This window comes from Gobio gobio (assembly GCF_949357685.1).
Source record: "Gobio gobio genome assembly, chromosome: 14".
Taxonomy (NCBI): domain Eukaryota; kingdom Metazoa; phylum Chordata; class Actinopteri; order Cypriniformes; family Gobionidae; genus Gobio; species Gobio gobio.
The window spans coordinates 35,227,928-35,247,703 of NC_137107.1; the positions used below are offsets into that span (position 1 = coordinate 35,227,928).

Genomic DNA, 19,776 nt, shown 5'->3' on the forward strand with positions numbered 1-19,776 from the left:
ATATTTCTTAAATATAGGCTATACATGTATGTATTTTTAATTGCAAATAATAGATTTGACAGCAATAAATAAATAAATATACACACACACATATATATATATATATATATCAGTGATGCGCGGGTCAATGTATAAACAACCCGCACCCGACCGACGTTTTCAACTAACCCGCCCGCAACTCGAACCGCAAAAAAAAAAGAAGAAAATATTGTACCCGACCCGCTTCCTGACCCGCATTTTTTAAAAGTAGTAAATGCTCATCGTAGCGTCATTGGGCCATTGAGAAAATGTTTCAGGCCCTGACGTGGTGTGCTCAGAGGTGCAGCAGCGAGAGCAGGAAGTTCTTGCGGCGGCCCATCATTTTCCATTTCAGCTCCAGATGCATATTATTGATGAACGCGATGTTTATGTTTCGACCCGGCTTGAAGAATTCATCAGCCCACATTTGGAAAACATTTGGAAAAGTGTGAAAGCCCTTAGGAGCGCAAACTGTTATTTTTCTGAATGCTGTATGATATAGCCTAGTGTTATGTAATACAGGCTTGATTTATTCATTTATTTCGTTTAATTTTCTTAACAATTAAGATGCTGCATGTGTTTATCCAGTCTAATCGAAGTGTGCGTCTCTCCCCCGACTTTCCCAACAAAAATCCCGCCCCCTCTCAGAAAATACATAAAACTGACTTTAAATGCGTTTAAAAGTAGCCTATTAAAATGGTACAATGGCATTGCTCAGTTCAACGTTTTGGGAAATCGGGCATTTTGTCCCGCGTCAGCATTTATTCAAAAGTTAATAACGCTCAACATTCAAAAGGTAAATAAGGATTTATTGACGATCCGACCGACCGTGACCCGAATATCATTAAAAATATTTTTGGATGACTCGTAACCGCGGGTAACCGCGGGTGGCCGCGGGCACCCGCTCATTTTGGATCAACCCGCGCATCACTGATATATATATATATATATATTCTCTCATTTGAACCTGTAATGCACTGTGATCATCTTTCTGACATTTTCCCTGTGGTTCTCTAGAGTGCTGAAACATTCAGTAGATGCCACTTATGAAGACCAGGGTCCCAGTCCGGGTTACCGCATGGAAACCTCCATCTTCTACGTGGTCTACTTCATCGTCTTCCCCTTCTTCTTTGTCAACATCTTTGTGGCTTTGATCATAATCACGTTTCAGGAGCAAGGAGATAAAGCCATGTCAGAGTGCAGCTTGGAAAAGAATGAGGTAGGACGGGGCAGTTGGAAGCCTGCATAGTCAGTTAAAATCAACCGTGAACGGATGAGTAGATGGGGTGACGGTAAACTGTAGACACCAATCAGTGTTGCTTAAAATAGAGTTTCAGTGTATATGCAAATAAGGGCAGAGTCTTGTTTTATACATGCACGGACAGTTGTGAGATGCCTGGAAGAGAAGCGCTCTTAAGAGAATACCTGTGTGAGGCCAACGCACCTGTCCGTCTACATCTCTACTACCTTGACTCTTAGCTCTTTTGACAAAGACATGCTCACACACACAAAGCACAGAATTAAACCCCAGGAGGGACTACCAGACCAGTCAGGCAGAACTCTTTCAACTCTTACATACAATATTCACACACACAAACGCAATGTACACTTACATATGCAATAAAATATACATACTGTTCACAAATAGTGCTGACAGCAGAGTGTATACAGTATATAGTATGTATGCAGTTTGTGAAAATATTAAATACAATTGGAAAATGTTCAAAAGAACATATGTTTAATATGTTCTCATATATATTTTGTTTTATTTTTGTAATGTTATTGTAAAGTCCTAATTTTATGATATAATACTGTTTTGATCTGTTTGTTGTTTGTAGTGGTTACTAGTATGTACTTTTTTCATAGTGTGATATTTAGTGAATTGTACTAAAAAGCAATTATGGTCAGTTTGACCGGCAAACATCATAATTATTAATTATAATTATAGTATATGGAACCCACAACATTTAACATTCAACAAAATCATACAAAATGTATCGTCAAAGTTAATTAATAGATAATTACGAGTGAGCTTGGAAATAATAGAAATAGGAAATATTTCAGAAATCTGGTCAAGCTAATATATCATTTCTATGGACTACATTTTGGATTATTTCTCCACCACTGAGCTCATTGCAGTGAATTCTGGGAATGTGTCACTCGAATTTGAACCAAAAAAAATGAAAAGAAGATATCTTAAAAGGCAGCATGATTATGGAGCACTAGGTTTTGGAATGAGCACTAGGTTTCTTTTTCTCTTTTTCTGATTTCTTTATACAGTTTGTGTCTCTGATCTTTATCTATATATTCTCTCAGAGGAGATATTAGCCTATGTTTAAATATTAAACTGTGATGTAGCTCTGTTCAGATTTGTGCAGATGGTTTGATGTTTGTCTTCAAGGCAAGCACTCGTTCGTTTGATTTAGAGAGCTCCGAGAATACAGATGCTGTTCTAATAATCAAACATGGAAAGATCAGGGTGATGAGTAGTTTTAAGCTTGTAGACATTCACTTCAACATTTTGCTGAGGAACTCCTGATGAGATAAGTGTGCTTTCATCAACAGCGAGCTTGTATCGACTTTGCCATCAACGCCAGACCTCTGACCCGCTACATGCCGCAAGACAAGCAGTCTTACCAGTACAAGATGTGGAAGTTTGTGGTGTCCACTCCGTTTGAATACTCCATCCTGACCATGATCGCCATCAACACAGTGGTCCTCATGATGAAGGTAAAACAATTGTCATTTGCAGACTGTTTAAAGGGTTACTTCAGAGATTTAGCATTAAGCTTTGTATCCAGGGCTCCAGACTAACTTTTTTCACTAGGAGCACAGTGGCCCCCAACTGAAAATTTTAGGGGCACAACCAGAAATTTTAGGGGCGCACACCGTAAATCAACATGCTAACCAAATCTACTAATTTCCACTGTATTACTAATAGGGATCTGTATCGTTAAGGTTTTAATGGTATTATTACTCTTACCGATACTGCTTATTGATCCGGTACTTTGACAGTATTCTTTCCGGTTCTTTTTATTATACTTTATTTTATTTTTTTTATAAAAAAAAAAAAACATAATTAAGAACATAATTAACAAGGCTTTATAATCTGAAAAGTAAAATATCTATAGCAAAAGAAACCGCAAAGTTTGAACAAAATATAAAACATCTATTTGTAAATGGACCAGTGTGCAGGCATTCGGAGGGTCTGCTAACATTAATATTACAGTAAAGAACAAACCTGCAAAGAAATCTAATAAAGTAATGAAATGTAAAATAACACTGCATAGTTTTCACTGTATAAATTGATAGATTAATGCTTATAAAAGCTAAAGTTATTAATTCAAGAGATGTGAATATTTTCTATTTGCCTTTTGTTCGATTCGAATTAATGGCTCAATCGTCAGCAGGTTTATTAGACGCTGCCCCTTTAAGACCGATCGAATGTAGAACTAATAATATCATTTTCTCCTATTTCTCCAAACTATTTACGCCCATTTAAAATATAAACTGTTAAAATAACTACTCTCCAATCCGGTCATTTTGACACCGGCTATTTGTTGTTTATTTGATGGTTTAGACGCGCACACACACATAAGCCGCCTTGAAGTTGGAAACAGCGTCTCTTGCGCGGATTATTGTGCATTTAATAGCTCTTTATTATCAAACACATCCCGCAGTTTGGCAACAGTAGAGACTGCAGTTTACAACAATCACTGAATCTGACGTTTAGTTTAGTTTAGAAATGACAGCGCAAGGCTGTGAAGGGAAGGATGAGCTTGACGAACACGGCTTTAGGAATAGTTTTCCCTCATTCCATCTTTTTATAATTCTCGAAAATAAAATTTGATTAATATCACAGCACATCCCTAAAGTTTAAGCAGACAACTTTTGTTTAGTTCTTGGCCATCGTCACTCACCCTTTAAAGCTGACTGTGGTGTTGTGTTCGCTGTAGCTCCACGTGAGAGAGCTCGTTCGCTTTCTCTCTCTCTCTCTCTCTCTCTCAATCTCTCTCTCTCTCTCTCTCTCTCTCTCTCTCTCTCTCTCTCTCTCTCTCTCTCTCTCTCTCTCTCTCTCTCTCTTCTGGATTGCGAATGGCAAAAAATGCATCACGGACAAATGGTTTAATATTCTCTCATATAGAAACGGCTGGCAAAGATAGAATTTGCCAGACATAACGTCTATCAATTATAATTAGTAAGTGTATTTTCTTAATTTCTCCAGTACCGACAGCAGGCAAATTTACTGGTCGCACATGTGCGACTGGATGTAAAATTCAGTCGCACACTCTCAAATTTTAGTCGCAAAATGCGACCATTTGGTCGCACTCTGGAGCCCTGATCAGTAGAAACCCGGTAGTATATTCAAATTATGGTACTCTCCCCCCTCATATCCCCCTGAGATGAAAGAATCATGCATTTTATTTCTGGAAAAAATCCTCCGATGACGCAAATATCATCATTTTGCGTCATCTGAGGATTTTTTGGCCAGAGGCTAAAACTACAGCCAGTAGAAGGAGCTGTTCCGCATGTTTTCAACCCGCCCATAGGGGAGAGATCCCACTCACAGAATGTAAATGCGCACGGCCCATCGGATCGGGCATTAATAACGGAGCGGTGTGGAGCAAAGTGAGTCACTGCATGAAAACACTGAAATCCGGCACTATCCGGGCATGGTATACTCCTGTGTAATTTGATGTTTACCGGATGTATGTGGGAAAAAGCGGATCAGAGTAACACGGAACAGTATATTTCCAGAAAAACCCGGAAACCTCACGTATGCGGACGTATACAGGAATCCGTGAAATTTCACGGACATATACAGCTGAAACACTGCTGGGTGTGCTAGGACTGAAGACTGTTAGGTGTGAAGAAGACCTTTCATATGTTAATGACTGACACTTGTGCTGGCTGTTCTCAGAAGGAGGGGGGCAGGGGAGGACTTCAGGATTGAGAATTATCTCTGGTCTACTGTAGGCTACAGCAAACAAGCTTTTTACACAGAAAAAAAGAATTCTTAAGGCCCTGAAACACTAAACTGAACTAGCAATGACTAAAGCCGACTGTGGGGTTGGTTCACGTTGCCTGGGTCTGGGCCAAACCATCAGAATGGTGTGTCAGGGCCTTAAAACCACTGCATGAAAAGAGTCTCTTAATCAAATATTTTTTATAAAAACAGTACAAAATAAAAACCCTGTCTGAACATATACGTTCACAAAAAAATCTGAATATGTAATGAAATAAACAAAGAAATGTAATGGAATTAACAAAGGATAATTAACCAAACATTTTAGACTATCCCCAAACAATTTTTGCAAAGTTTTACAAATTGTAGGCAATAATAACATTAAATAAAGAGGAGATGAAATGTGGAAAATGAAAAAGTTTGTTTTAAAAACACCAAAAACTGATATGCTCAAAATAAAAATATGGAATAAAAAAGAGCAGGGATTCACTTGCTCAAGAAACACAGAAACACAAGCAGATCTTTCAGCTCTGCAACTGTTAACAAAAAGTGTCACTCCAAGATTCTTAACTTAAACACGCTGCAAAAGAGGGGCGTTTTAAGGTTTGAAATCCACCACTCACAATAGATGTAGGTGCAACCAATAAGGTTACCAATAAAAATAAGGCAACCAATAAAAATAATCCTAATTTTACAGAAAAAAACTTCCGTTTTTTACAGTATTTTCTTGTAATTTTGAATTATGTTTAAAACGATGTAAAATTACAAACAATATCTAAATAAACAACTTGACTGTTATTTTAAGGATTATATCATTAATGACAAATTGCAGTAATTCTCATTTTTTTATACAGGAACATCACTGTATTATTTTTCTGTTTTCATAAATAACAAATTCATGCAAAATTACAAACAATATCTGTAAATTAACAACTGTAATACAATATTTAGCTCATTATATTAAAGGTTTATGTTTGTGTCCATACTAACAATTTAACATTATTCTTTGTCATTTTAAAGTAAATCTTATTAGTTTTATATTTACACTGTAAAAATAAAAACCTAAAAAAAACAGCAGCTACAGCTGCAAAACAAAAACCGTAAAATAAGTCAAATATCTTAAGTCAAATAAAGTTTAAAAACTTCACAGAAATTTACATTAAACGTTTTAGAGAAAACACTATTAGTTTACAGATTTTTCCTTATTTAAATTAAGATATTTTACTTTAATTTTCTGTTTTACAGCGAAGGTGTATTTTTACATTCAAACTGGTTTTACATTCAATTCTGGATACAAATATAACAAAATATATAGCAAACTAAATATCAAACAATAATTGTTTTTAAAGAGTACAAATCTGCACTGCTCTCCAGGTTGAAACTTCCAGGCATCTGCCCACACCACAAAACACCATTTGACCAATTAATTAAATATAACAGCAAATAAAAATAAATATACACATTTTCTAACTGTTGTTTAAAACAAGTTTTTTTCTATATTTGCAAGGCTATTTGCTGTCTTTCCGTGTTATTTTGAGCGTGATTGGTCAATCTGAACGTCATCCAGAAATCTGGCCAATGACAGTGCGCGCCTTCAGTTTGAATTATACACCCGTTGTCTTTGGAGTTGCTCGTGGCTCGCGGGGACGCGACGCGATCGCGGGTTCTAATCTTCAACAGGACGGCTTCTTCTGTCCATTAATTGCATTGCATGGATCATTTAAACCTGTTAAAATCTTATTTTGGACGAATTTTGATTGTGGGATGTCGACTGAGAGAACAGACTAAGTTTCCAATGGCGGACAGCAGACGGCAGAAGGTAACGTAAATCCCTTTATATTTTTTCTACTGCTTATCAAGATATAACGTTAGTGCATTAAAGTAATATGCTAATCGTGATTAACTTACATATTCTGTTTCTGTGTTTTGTTGTAATATTGTTAAAATAGGGCTGGGTGTTATGGCGATCTGATGATACTGGCTATTGTTAGCGATTTTGCTGTAAACGTTAACATTACCTTTTTATATCGCGGAATGGGAATATAGCGTATATAACGCAGCACTGACTTTACTAAAACTTTTTGACATTTTGACAAGGAAACATGCATGAATGTAGAATAATGAACGGGACATGCATGTGTTAAAATAAGCCTCTCTCAGACAGCAGGCGATCCCGAAATCAATTATCTTTCTGTAAAATGCGCACAATTATCTCAGAAACCCTGTCATGTGAGGTATTCACTTGATTTAAACAGTCAGTTATGTCTAAAGTAAAGTCAAACAGTTTAAGTTAACTTGGGGAAACCCGGATGAGTGTCATTCTGTGCATCAGTTCTTAAAGGGGCTGCAGCTTTGTCATAATTTTAATAAAACAAAAGAATAGGGCTCGGGCGTATGACGTCATTACTTTGCATGGCGGCCATGTTGATGGCCTCATTTGCTGCTACTCGGACTACTGCGCACTGTTTATAGACGTGCTCCCTCTCAGTCGTGTGTCTTAATTTGGCGTTATTATTGGAAACCATGGTAAACCGTTGCTGCATTGTGGGGTGTAACACTAGATCACATAATCGCCATGGGAAAAAGTTCGAAAATGGATTAACTTTCCACCGCTTTCCTGCTTGGAGACGCAACCACGGAGACCAAGTAACGTTATCCGAGGTAACAGAGTCGTCGGCTCGCTTGGATCGCGCTTGTAAGACAAACTGTTACCTGGGGATATGGTGTTGGCTGATCGCGGCTTTGACATAAAGGACAGTGTGTGGGACTTAACTTATGTGTGCCGAGGTAAAGATCCCTGCCTTCACAAAAGAACGCTGTCAGCTGGATGCAGGAGATGTGGGGAGCACAAGAAAAAATGCCCACCTCCGAATTCACGTGGAAAGGGTGATTGTAACCGTCCGCAACAAGTACACTATTTTGTCAGATAAAGTACCGATTCACATGGTGTTGCCAAGCAAGGACGAAGACATGACATTCCTCTATAAGATTGTGTATGTATGTTGTGCTCTGACAAACATGAGCCCTAGCGTTGAAATAAAATAAATGTGCATTAAATACAGCCATAAGTGTCTGTTGCATCCATACCCACAATCTTCAAAATAAATATACTTAAATCAATATAATGCAAGAAGTGTCACACAATCGCAATAACCGTATAATGTGCAAAAGCAAGAAGTGTCACACAATCAGATATTTTTCAGTGTTTATTTGCAAGTAGTGCAACCCGAGAACACAGAACGGTGCAGAATGCTTCAAGGTAAAAGGTTAACGTTACATAGGCTTCATGGTCTGCAGCTCCTGAACCCATCCATTTGTGAACTGCAAATTTCATATGAATCCAAACCGTTAATAGTTCCAATTTTGTCCATATACCGGTCCCTGGCTTCCCTATTTAACGTATCCCGGTAAATTCCACATCCTTTTCGGGATTTTAACATAGTTTTTCTTTCTCCCAACTCTGCTTCTCCTCGTTCGATTTGCTGTTTGTTTACATTCGCGAGGCCATCAACATGGCCGCCACGTCCCAGAATGCAACGCAGCGCCCGAGCCCTATAGAGAAGACCTTCTACTTCTTTAAGAATCATGTGATATTAATTAATTGAATATCATACAGTGAAGACTTTTAAAGCAGTATTATTCTGTAGCATTTTAATAAAATATCCATCAAAATAAATATATTGTGATATCGTTATTGTAAAATAAAATTTCTCATGTATGTATAATTATATGGTCATAATGCCCATCCCTACTGTCAGCTAGTTTTAAGATCAAGCTTGTCATAAAATGTAACAGAGTTTTGGAATGAGTTATCCGAAAACACTGTCATGTACACTTGTTCAACAGAGAGGACAGGAATCCACCATCCTTGGACTCTGAAGAATTATAGGCAAACCAGGATTTTGGATCTACTGTGAAGTTTTTGTATGGGCCTGGTGAGTATGTTTTGCAAGTCCATGTCCGTAAGTTGATAATTAATATTAATGTTTTATCAAACAAATTAATATTCATTTGTGTGTGTGCATGTTTCTTCCCCCCTCATGATCCAGAAGTTTTGGATCCATGATCCTGAAGAACTTTTACAGATGTTGACCCTGAATGTGTAAAAGGTAATCTTAAAAATGTTGTCATTATTTTAATGTTCTCTGTTTTTTTCTGTAATGTAGACACATGCATTTTCTGTGAAGTTGCTTTGAAACAATATCAGGGTTTTTCCTACATTGAACTAGGGCTGCAACGACACGTCGACGTCGTCGATGACGTCGACTACGAAAATACGTCGACGTGCGTGAAATGCGTCGACGCGTCGGCGGCACATTATTTACGTTCTAGAATGGAACAGAAGATCTAGAATAATGGCAGCTTCTGCTCCCGGGCATAGTGAAAATGATCATTTATCATATAAAGCCAGACCGCGACATTCAAAAGTGTGGGAGTACTTTAAACAGAAGCCGAATAAAACTGTGCTTTGTTCGCTCTGTAACGCCGGTTTCACACTGCGCGCGGTGGCAGAGCAGGAGCTGTGCGCGTGGAGAGCGGGAGCTTTCACACTGCCAGTCAGTGTTGCCAAGTCGCTTTTTTCCGCGGAATTGGGCTACTTCTACACTGTTGCCGCGGGCTGTGTCTCATGTCCGCGGGTTGAAGCAAAAAAACACACATATTTAACCCCCCGAACGCGATGTTTACCAGAGAACCTCCCTGAAACGCGATTGGGCTTGTTTTGGGCTAGTTTTGAGTAACGAATGGGTGGGTTTTGTTGTGTAAACCTGGCAACCCTTCCAGTGTTCTCTCCATGGTTCTCTCGCGCAGCTGAACCGTGGCGCGTGTATTGCAACAGACGGTCACATTTTCCGGGGTTCTTCTCCGACCCCAGTACGTCTCGTGCTTTTATTTATTATGGGCTGCATATATCTCCTGTTAATGCGACCTGGTTCCGCTCTGTCCCAAACACATATGCATAATAACTTGTTGTATATAGGTAGTTTACATGATTAAAGTAACATTAAAGTTAAGATATGCCTCTAGCTTTAATAATTTAAATGTGTCTTTTAGGGCTGTCAACGAATATTCTAAATTCGAATATATATTCGAATAGTTTTTAAAAAACGAATTTCGAAGGTGAAAATTAATATTCGAATAAATAAAAAAATGTGGGGGAAAAAAACGCCCGCGGTAGTAGAGGCGTGGCTGTCTGCTTTGCGAGTGGGCGCTAGCCTTGTTTACTATGGCCTGTCTCCGCAGCGCGAGCCTCCGCTGACTGCGCGCGCTCCTCCCCAAACGGACGAGGTGTTTATATTTGACGCGCTCGCCGTTGTGCTTTTCTTTGAAACGACAGATGGCGACTCGGAGTAATTGTTCTATAAACTATCAGGAAAAGCGTCGAGAAGAAGTGGGCTAATGTACACAGGTGACGATATTCATTTTAGTACACTTCACCGAAAACCACACCACAAAAGAATCATGTAAAACAGATCAAAATAAACCTTGATATTACTTGTGACATGAGAACAAAATGTATGTAGAAATGTAACGTTAACTTATACAACTCAATTTATGATATCTAAATGTTTCCTAATTTCACTAAACACTTTAGTGAGTTTTCACTTAGTTTCGTGAACTTTTCTTTAATAAACGGGCTTTTTTATGCTTTTGTAGGCTCGTTTTGTAAATATAAGCAACTAATTTGTATGTGCAAACTGGACCACCCTTACTTTGCATCGCGCGCCACAAGCTGATCTGTCTGCAACACGCGAGGCCATAACGGAGAAATTAATTTTGTTCATTTGTAAGGACGTGAGAGCGATCAGTGTCGTGGATGGGGCGGCTTCAGGGAGTTCTGTCAAGCAATGGAGCCGAGGTACTGACTGAATAGATATTGCATGAATGAAGAATAAATGCACGGCTTCCACTGGTTTGATTATTTTCCGTTTCATGTCAAGGAAAAGTTCCATGTTTACCACAGCACAGCTCGCTCGGAGCGTTCAATAATATGCTGTAAAACTTATATTAATATTTGTTTCAATCACTGAATGAAGCCTGCTATATTTGGGACAAGAGTCGCGACCTTAAATTGCTTGCACAAAACTCTTGATCAGCCTCAAAATGTGTGTGTTCATTTAACCCGTTATGCGCAGAGAGCGTGAGGGCGAGAGAGTGAGGTCTGCGGTCTTTAGCCATTAGTTGATTTACTTGTTTTTGTGTAGGTAATACGTTGTCAAATATGTTTAAACTTAAATAGACTACCTATATAAGTAGTTGTCTCTTTGTATTCATTTGTCCTGTTATTGACATAATGCGCGTCATTGATAAAATGCGCAACCAGATGTTCGAATAGTTCGAATATTCGTGCTTTTTTTAGAGGGAATATTCGAACGTCATTTTTGAGCAATTTTGACAGCCCTAGTGTCTTTGAAGTTTGGGCAAAAACTTCTGGCAGCTTTAGTCGTTGTTTATGCACAAGTATATCTTCAAAATAGACGACTAGTTATACATTAACACTATGCTGAAAGCTCCTGTATGTGAACCTTTTGCAGATAAATACAAGTGCATTTTCGTTTACTAAGTAAATCATACTCAACTACTATAGTAAACAACTTTTCCTAATTAGGCCTACTCTGTATACATTTTATGATGAATAGTATCATTATATATTATGTTTAAAAAGCTTCTTTTGTTCATATATATTCATTATAAAATGGCATACTATGTACACTACCCTTCCTGAAATACAATTAATATTGTCATCATTCATTGATTTCATGTTAAAATAATATACAAATTCACTACCCTCTTTGAAATACAATAATCAGTAAAAAAGAATAATAAGACTAATCTGGAAAAATAATCGTTAGATTAGACGACTAATCGAAAAAATAATCGTTAGATTAGTCGACAGAAAAAATAATCGTTAGTTGCAGCTCTACATTGAAAATTTTTTGCCGGCCGCCAAAACAAATTTGTCCCGCCAAAGCCTTATTTGATGAGTTATTGTGATTTATGAGTGATGTAGAACAGATGAGTGCTGCACTTGCGTTAACTGAGTGACAGAGAGAACGACCAGTGAGCTCCTACCCCGCTCGCACGCTCTCTGTCTTCAAAATAAGCATTCTTAGCTTTCTACTGTTTCACATTTTACGTTAATCAAAATCAAAAGGTCGGAAGACGGAATCCATGTTGCACGTGGCGCTATCAGACGATGTCTTCCTTTAATTACCGCTGGGTGTGAAATGCGCTCAAAAAACGTTGACTGATTCTCTGACCAGCTGACATAAAGCATACTTTAAATAAACAGGAAACAAATCCTATCCGGTTTTGAAGTGTTTTCTGTGTCTTGACAAATCTTTCGCGATTTTCTAAAGACGGGATTCACACACAACGCGTCTGCTAATGTCCAATTCGCCACCTCATGACTCCTTTGAACCGAATCATTTTAACGACTGGTTAGAACAACTGATCTGTCCAACACTGAACTCACAAATCAGTTTAATAATTTACTCAGAACAACACCTGAAATGAGAACACAAGTGTGCTTACCCACTTTAGCAAGAGTGGATAGTAAGAATTATTTTTAATTATCCACAGTCTTTCAGCTTATTTATGTGGACAATGTGTAGTAAAATAAATAGCCTAAAATCATTTAGTTTAGACTGGAGTGAGGTGAACCCAGAACAAATTTGTTGTTAGCTAGCTGATTGTAAATGGCAGAAAATTGGGCTATTTGTTCATTTTTTTAATACTATTTTTTTAATATTGATATGATTACCAAAACAATTATCAGTAAATAGTGTAAAAATGAGGGGGAAAAAACAAACATCAAGGTATCAAAATAAGATAAGCAAAAGTTACAAACTTTCTTTGAATTTATTTCAAATTTATTGTCAGTATTGCGCTTGCAGATCAAGTGGGTAGGGTATTTTTTTTTTACCGTGCGTATGTGTGTGTATGGATGACCATGTCTGTCAGCCACCACCGAAGACCATTTTTGACCCAGGAAAAACCCTGAATATGTATTGTGAAAAGCGCTATACAAATACATTTTAATTGAATTGTTTTACTTACTTTTATTGGCATTAACTATATATTATTAATGTATTATTTGGCAGGTCGCAAGATGTATTTTATTTTGTGAGACTTTGCTGAGGAAGTATTCTTTGGCTCAGTCTGAAAAGGCCCAGAAAAGAAACACTATGAAGAACATCACACAGAACCGTCAGAGAAAGAAACGGGTAAGTTAAGAAACCGGTTAAGCTTTTTCCCTCCAGAATGTTACTATACTCCTCTCTGAGTTTTAGTGGTTAATTTACTGTCATGTTTTGCAGTTGCTGGAGACCAGGTCCAGGGTTGCACAAACCAACACAGAACCTGTGGAAGACCGCAACTATAGACCTGATGAAGATGAAGATGCTGCTGTTGTTGATGGAAGGCCAGTGTGGATGGTTAGGCTAGCTACTACAAACCAGACTAGACTGACCCACACTACGTGTCACATCACCAGCCCATCATGCCAGTTTGAAAAAATGTTCAAAACTCAAACAACATTGTGTTAGAGTTGGTCACAATTCTTTTATAATTATAAATTTAATATTCAATTGTTCCATTTTAGATTGTCTTTATTCCTATGTTTATATACTTATACTTTTATTGGTTCCCATATATAGAACATTTACATATATTTTATATACACTTTTTAATTTATAGATTTCTTTGTCTCGTTTTATATTGTATACTTTGTATGTTTGTAACTTTTTAGATGTCCATGTTGCTTTTGATCTCCACGTTTTGTATTGTTGTTCCTTTTACGTCGCCTTCCTTTAGAAACATTTTGTTCACTTATCTTTTCCCCCATTCATTTTAATGCATGTTTATAATGCTCTTTGTTCTTTTTATTTGGTTATATTGTTTACTTGGAATATTTATGTGTATTTTATATGCACTTTTTTTGTCTTATAAATGTATTGTTCTCATTTTATATTGTTTAATTTGTATATTTATTCTTTTCCTTTTTATGTTCACTGTGTATTTTATTCCTTTACATCTCTGTCTTTTAAATGCATTTTATTCATTTTTTTTCCCTTTTTGTTTCTTTACCAATTCATTTTAATGTATATTTATGTTCTTTGGACTGTTTATATTTTTACATTTGTTCCTTTACATTTTCATCCCTTTTAAATACATTTAGTTCACTTGTTTTTGTTTCACCATTGTTTTAATGTTTGTTTATAATGTTGTTAAGAATGTTTTTTTTTTTTATTATACCTTTTTAATAAATATTTCAGACTTTCTCAAATTGTTTTGTGTGTATTTTTCTTTTGGGAGGGAGAGGGGATTATTTTTTATATATTATATATTAATGAGCAAAATCTGCATAGCTGGCCTATAACCAATCAAGTCCCTATGCTACAAAACCTAGCCCACCCTTAGCCTTAGAAGTAACCAATAAAGTCACTTGACTGGGTTTTCAATCCGTCCTGTCCTCCAATAGCAGTCTGGGTTTTGGGAGTGGTTTAAAAAAAACAACCAATCCAGTTTGAGATGAAGGACCAATAGGGGGTGGAAGGCAAAGCTGTTTAGAGGTGTGAAAATGTCTCCTGGGAAAAACTTGATGGGATTATTTGCCATGGCAACAAATGGCTGTAGCATGGGAGTATACGGGCACAACATACATCCGATTTGGTACCATTTCGGATGAATACGGACATATACGGATCCATGGAATTTGACCTATCCGGCCAGTATACTCCTGGATTCTTCCGAATTTCAGCAGTGTATACAGGAGTATCCTGGTCCGGATACACCTTTTTTCATGCAGTGAGTGTTTCAACTTTTCAATGAATTCCTATGAAAGTTTAGCTTCCATATGCGATCTGAAAACGTGTCAGACTGGACACGCGCTGAGAATGAATGCCGCGCTTACCTCAGCTCTGCTCAGCTCTTACTTCGCTCTCGTGATGAATGAAATCTGACTCCTGCTGCGTTTGTCCCGTGACTTTCTTTCGGCTCACTCACACTTTATTGAAAATACACGTTCAGTTTTTAATTGTAGTGTTTATTCTCTAACTGAACGAAATTATTGTATTATTATGAAGATCAAAACGATGGTGTTGGGAGTGGCCTCGTAGGGCAGCGAAGCAAGTGCATTCTGGGAGTTGTTGTCTTTCATCCACATGAGACAAAAATACATTTTCTGTCTTTTCTCAGTCTAGAAGGCACCAAATTCAAAAATAATTTCATGTTTCTACTACATAAATGACCTAGTTTTAATACACATTCATCTTCCCAGCGCTGAAGTTAGTCAGTGTCTCACTAGTGTCCTGCTTGGTGCACTTTTATTTATTATCCTTTTCCCCCCCTATCAAATATTTAGTAATCATCATTTGAAAAGCTTAAAAACTCAAAATCCATTCTGTGAAAACCGTTTTGAAATTAAATATTGCGATACCATGAAAATTGTACATTAAATCCTCTCTGTCTCAAGCTATTGACATTCTTCAGGATTCTTTTTATACTTTTCAGCTTACTTTACTAAAACTGAAATTAGTTTTAAATATGAACAAAACTAAGTATATTATTTTCACACGCAGCCGTTCTATTACCACTGCCCCGCCTATTCGTATTAATGATGAACTGCATATAGAAAGAGTACCAACTTACAAATATTTAGGAATATGGCTGGATGAGAAGTTAGCCTTTGATGTTCATATTGATTACTTGGTGAAAAGACTTAAACCAAGATTGGGTTTTCTTTTTCGACAAAAAAAATGCTTTTCCTTTGGAGCTAGGAAGAGAACTATACAGAGTACTTTTTTACCCATTTTAGACTATGGTGATGTTATTTATATGCATTTTACATATTTATTAAAAAGGCTGGATGGTGTTTTATAACAAATGCTTGTTTACGTACTCATCACTGTTTGCTGTACAACTATGTAGGTTGGTCCTCTTTATATCAAAGGAGGAAATCACATATGTTAGTATATATTCTAAAGACATTGTTAGGTATGCTTCCAAATTACATTACTTGTCTTTTATGCTTATGTCGAAAGAACTATAGCACCAGATCATCAAATGGGATTAAATTAGTAGTACCTAGGGTACACTCAGAGCTGGGAAAATCATCATTCTCTTATTATGCCCCATGGCTGTGTAATGAATTTCAAGTTACTACCCCACGTGAAACAATTCCTCCTTTGAATATGTTCAAAAATGTATTGCTGTGTAAAATGAATGAATCATGTTGCTGTTTTAATTATTTTGTTGATTATGATAAATGTTTTAGCTTTAGTGTGTTATATGTTTATGTGAAATTGTATTACGGCCATCTTGGCCAGGACTCCCTGGAAGAAGAGATTTATTTTAATCTCAGTGGGACCTTCCTGGAAAAATAAAGTATAAATAAAAATGTGAAAAAAATCCTTTTTAGCAGACTCCTCCCCCTAGTGGACGGTGTTACGTTTCGTATTTTACAAAATTAACTGCCCTGTTTTATAATCAAATGTTTTTCTAATCTTGACAAAACACATACACTGTGTCCGAAATCGAATATTTCTCTACTATATAGTATGCGAAAAACAGTACGCGAAAAAAAGTCCCTGGATAACCTACTACTTCCGACGAGATTCTGAAGTGCGCATTCGATGGACACTTTACTATACCATGAGGCCACGGGAGAGGATTCATGAATGAAGGTGAAGGGGCTGATAGGTCACATGATAATGACAACATGGCGGATGTAGTACGTCCGGATTACATTCACACTATATAGAGAATACTTTTTTTAACGATCGCAAAGTAAGTTCAAAATCAAATGTAGTGCATACTCAGACAGTACGCGATTCCGGACGCAGCTATATTGTTGGAAAGGTCTAAAACTCAAGGTTCCATATTTGGCCACTGTTTTGTGATATTGTGACAGAAATGTATTAATTATCAGGAGAACGCATCAAAAAGTGTGAGTGTCATCCTGTTTTTGGTATAGTTCTTATACAAATTCTTACAGGAACCTACATTTTTGTGATATCAACTTTTGTGGTAAACATACTGTAAAGTAAATATACTGTTCTTCTATTGACCAATAGATAGACCAACCAAATCGACCAACATTAGGTCTGTATTCCAAAGCAGTCAGGAATTACAACCATTTTCAGAGCGCATTCAAAAAGGGTAAAGAGTTAACAGGTTTAAAAGGGAAATGTACTATCAGACATTTATCCAGGATGCTTTTTTCTCCATAACTCCCTGTGGCCTGTCAGTTATACAGAAGACATTCTAATTAAATTGAACAAAAAGAGGCCTTTTAGATTAAATCAGTGCATCTAAGCATACTGGCATAATGCTATTTTCCTTTGGGAACGGTCTGGTGCAGCTCAGAGTTCATCAGTCAATTGTCCATCTGGTAAGCTGCCAACAGAAAGTCCCCACAAATGCTTTATCTGTAAGTTAGAGTGTAAAGGCATTGCCAAGGTTGATTGAGGTTCAGCAATGCTAATTTTTACACATGAAATGATGTGTGTGAATATTATTTATGAATAAGTCATTTCTAATTTTGGAGTGCTGAAAGCCAGGTCTTTTGAATATTTGAGTGAGTGCAGACTGAGTGTGTGTTTTTTCTTCCTCTGCAGTTCCATGATGCACCTAAACCGTATGAGGACATGTTAAAGTGGCTGAACATCATCTTCACGGCTCTCTTCACACTAGAGTGCATTCTCAAGGTCATCGCCTTTGGCCCTCTGGTGAGAGTGGAGCGAATCTGATAACACTTAATTTTTATCATTACTGTCAGTGTTTGATACTAAACTAGTTTCCCAATCCACACAACTTGTCCACACAACTATGCACAGCGTAGTCAAGTTTACAAAAAAATGTAAATGCTGCACTCCAGCCATTTCGAGCTTTACCAGGTAAATGTATTGTCTTCCAGTATTCTATTATGAACGTAATTCATTAAATTTAAACTGTTGGAACATTTTGCTGTTGGATATGAAACTTGGTTCACTCATAGTTACAGGCAAAGCATCATGTATTGGGACAGTTAAAAGTGTAAAAAGTCATGTTTTTATACACAGATGATTCCACAAGTATTTCATTACAGCTTTACCTTAAAGGGGCTATATGCAACTTTTTCCCCAAAATAAACGTAACAATAGCCTTTTTATTTTACCATTTATGACTCAAACATCTCCTGATGAGCATACTGACACCTTGTCTCTCACAGTGGGTGCACCTATAAGCCTGTATCCTATTTTTCCTATTTTCTGGCGGGTTTTTCCCGCACTGTCTGCGGATGTGACGTCACCACCGCTGCGAGAGCGAGCAGAAAATAAGAGCAGTTCTATTTTTTGGCCACAGGTGTCAGTCGCGAGTTTAAATTTCAGAAAAACGCATATAGCCCCTTTAAAAAAAAAATACAGTTATGGATTTTAAATCAATTATTTATTTTATTTTTTACTTTTTACTTTAACTGCAGTCCAAAGGAAACACAACACCATGTTTTTCTTCCTAAAATACCCAGCTATCAGCTATATTTTTATTTTACCTATTGCAAGTAGGTTTACTTTCAATTTTACATTTTTTACTAATATTTAATTTGAATATGTAAATATAGTCTACCTAAATGTCAAACTGTGGTTGATCAGTTAATAGGTCAGACTTTTGCTGTCTAATCTGCTTGTTTAGTTGTGATGTGAGGAAAACTGTTTCCGGGTCCAAGCCTCCACTTATTTCAATTGAGAACACAAACTCAACAGTCGTTTATGAGGACTGTTTATTCATATCACAAATTTAAGCTATGCTTTTAAAAAACTCTAGGCCACTGTTTCACAGGCAAGGTTTAAATTAGTCCCCAGACTAAAATGCATGTTTGCGCTGTTTTAACCATAGACTGTAAAAAAATATGGACGTAGTGTCCGTGACGTCACCCATAGGATTCTGATGAGCAGTTTTGAAGCGCAAAGTAGGGATGAGCTGGCCGTTGCCATCTTGGCAGCGCGTCATCGCGCGTCACTCCCGGATAACAGAAAATGGACAAAAAGGCGGGACGTGGGCGGAGCTGAAGTGACGCGATGACTAACAGACAGCAGATAAATGGCTATCCACCTGTCACTCGAAGTGGCCACGCCCTTAATTATGCAGAACTTTAAGGCTTTTTATAATGTAAACGAATGAGTTATAAAAAAATTCACAGTTGTCATGAAGAGCAAAATTAGCCGTATAGACCAAAACCACAATTTGTACCAGGCTGTAAACATGTTTTAATCTGCTGTAAAGTTGGTCATTTTAACATGGGGCTCAATGAGATTCTGCTCCCTTCTGGAGCCTGTCCCTAGAGGCCAGTTGATGAATTGCAGTATATGTCACTTCCGTATTGGCTTCAAGAGAAACTGCGGGAGGTTGCCGCTTGGTTTTAACTGAAAGCAACTTGCAATTACATATCTTAAAGGAACATGCCACTATTTTTGAAAATAGGCTCATTTTCCAACTCACCTAGAGTTAAAAAGTTGAGTTTTACCGTTTTCGAATCCATTTAGCCAATCTCTGGGTCTGGCGGTAGCACTTTAAGCATAGCTTAGCATAGATCATTGAATCTGATTCGACCGTTAGCTTCTCGCTCAAAAAAATGACCAAAGAGTTTCAATATTTTTCCTATTTAAAACTTGACTCTTCTGTAGTTACATTGTGTACTAAGACCGACGGAAAATGAAAAGTTGCGATTTTTTAGGCCGATATGGCTGGGAACTATACTCTCATTCCTGCGAGATAATCAAGGAACTTTGCTGCCGTACCATGGGTGCAGCAGG

General features: G+C 37.3%; 1 protein-coding gene across 1 annotated transcript in view; it reads left to right on the forward strand.

Moving 5' to 3' along the window:
* cacna1bb (calcium channel, voltage-dependent, N type, alpha 1B subunit, b) overlaps positions 1-19,776 on the forward strand; it is a gene marked incomplete at its 3' end in the record, with an annotated part of 202,456 nt that overhangs the window by 152,385 nt on the left and 30,295 nt on the right. The window contains exons 31-33 of the mRNA XM_079835329.1: positions 1,036-1,237; positions 2,584-2,748; positions 17,602-17,712. Of these exons, the coding sequence (XP_079691455.1) occupies positions 1,036-1,237; positions 2,584-2,748; positions 17,602-17,712 (478 nt within the window). The remainder of the gene's footprint in view (positions 1-1,035; positions 1,238-2,583; positions 2,749-17,601; positions 17,713-19,776) is intronic.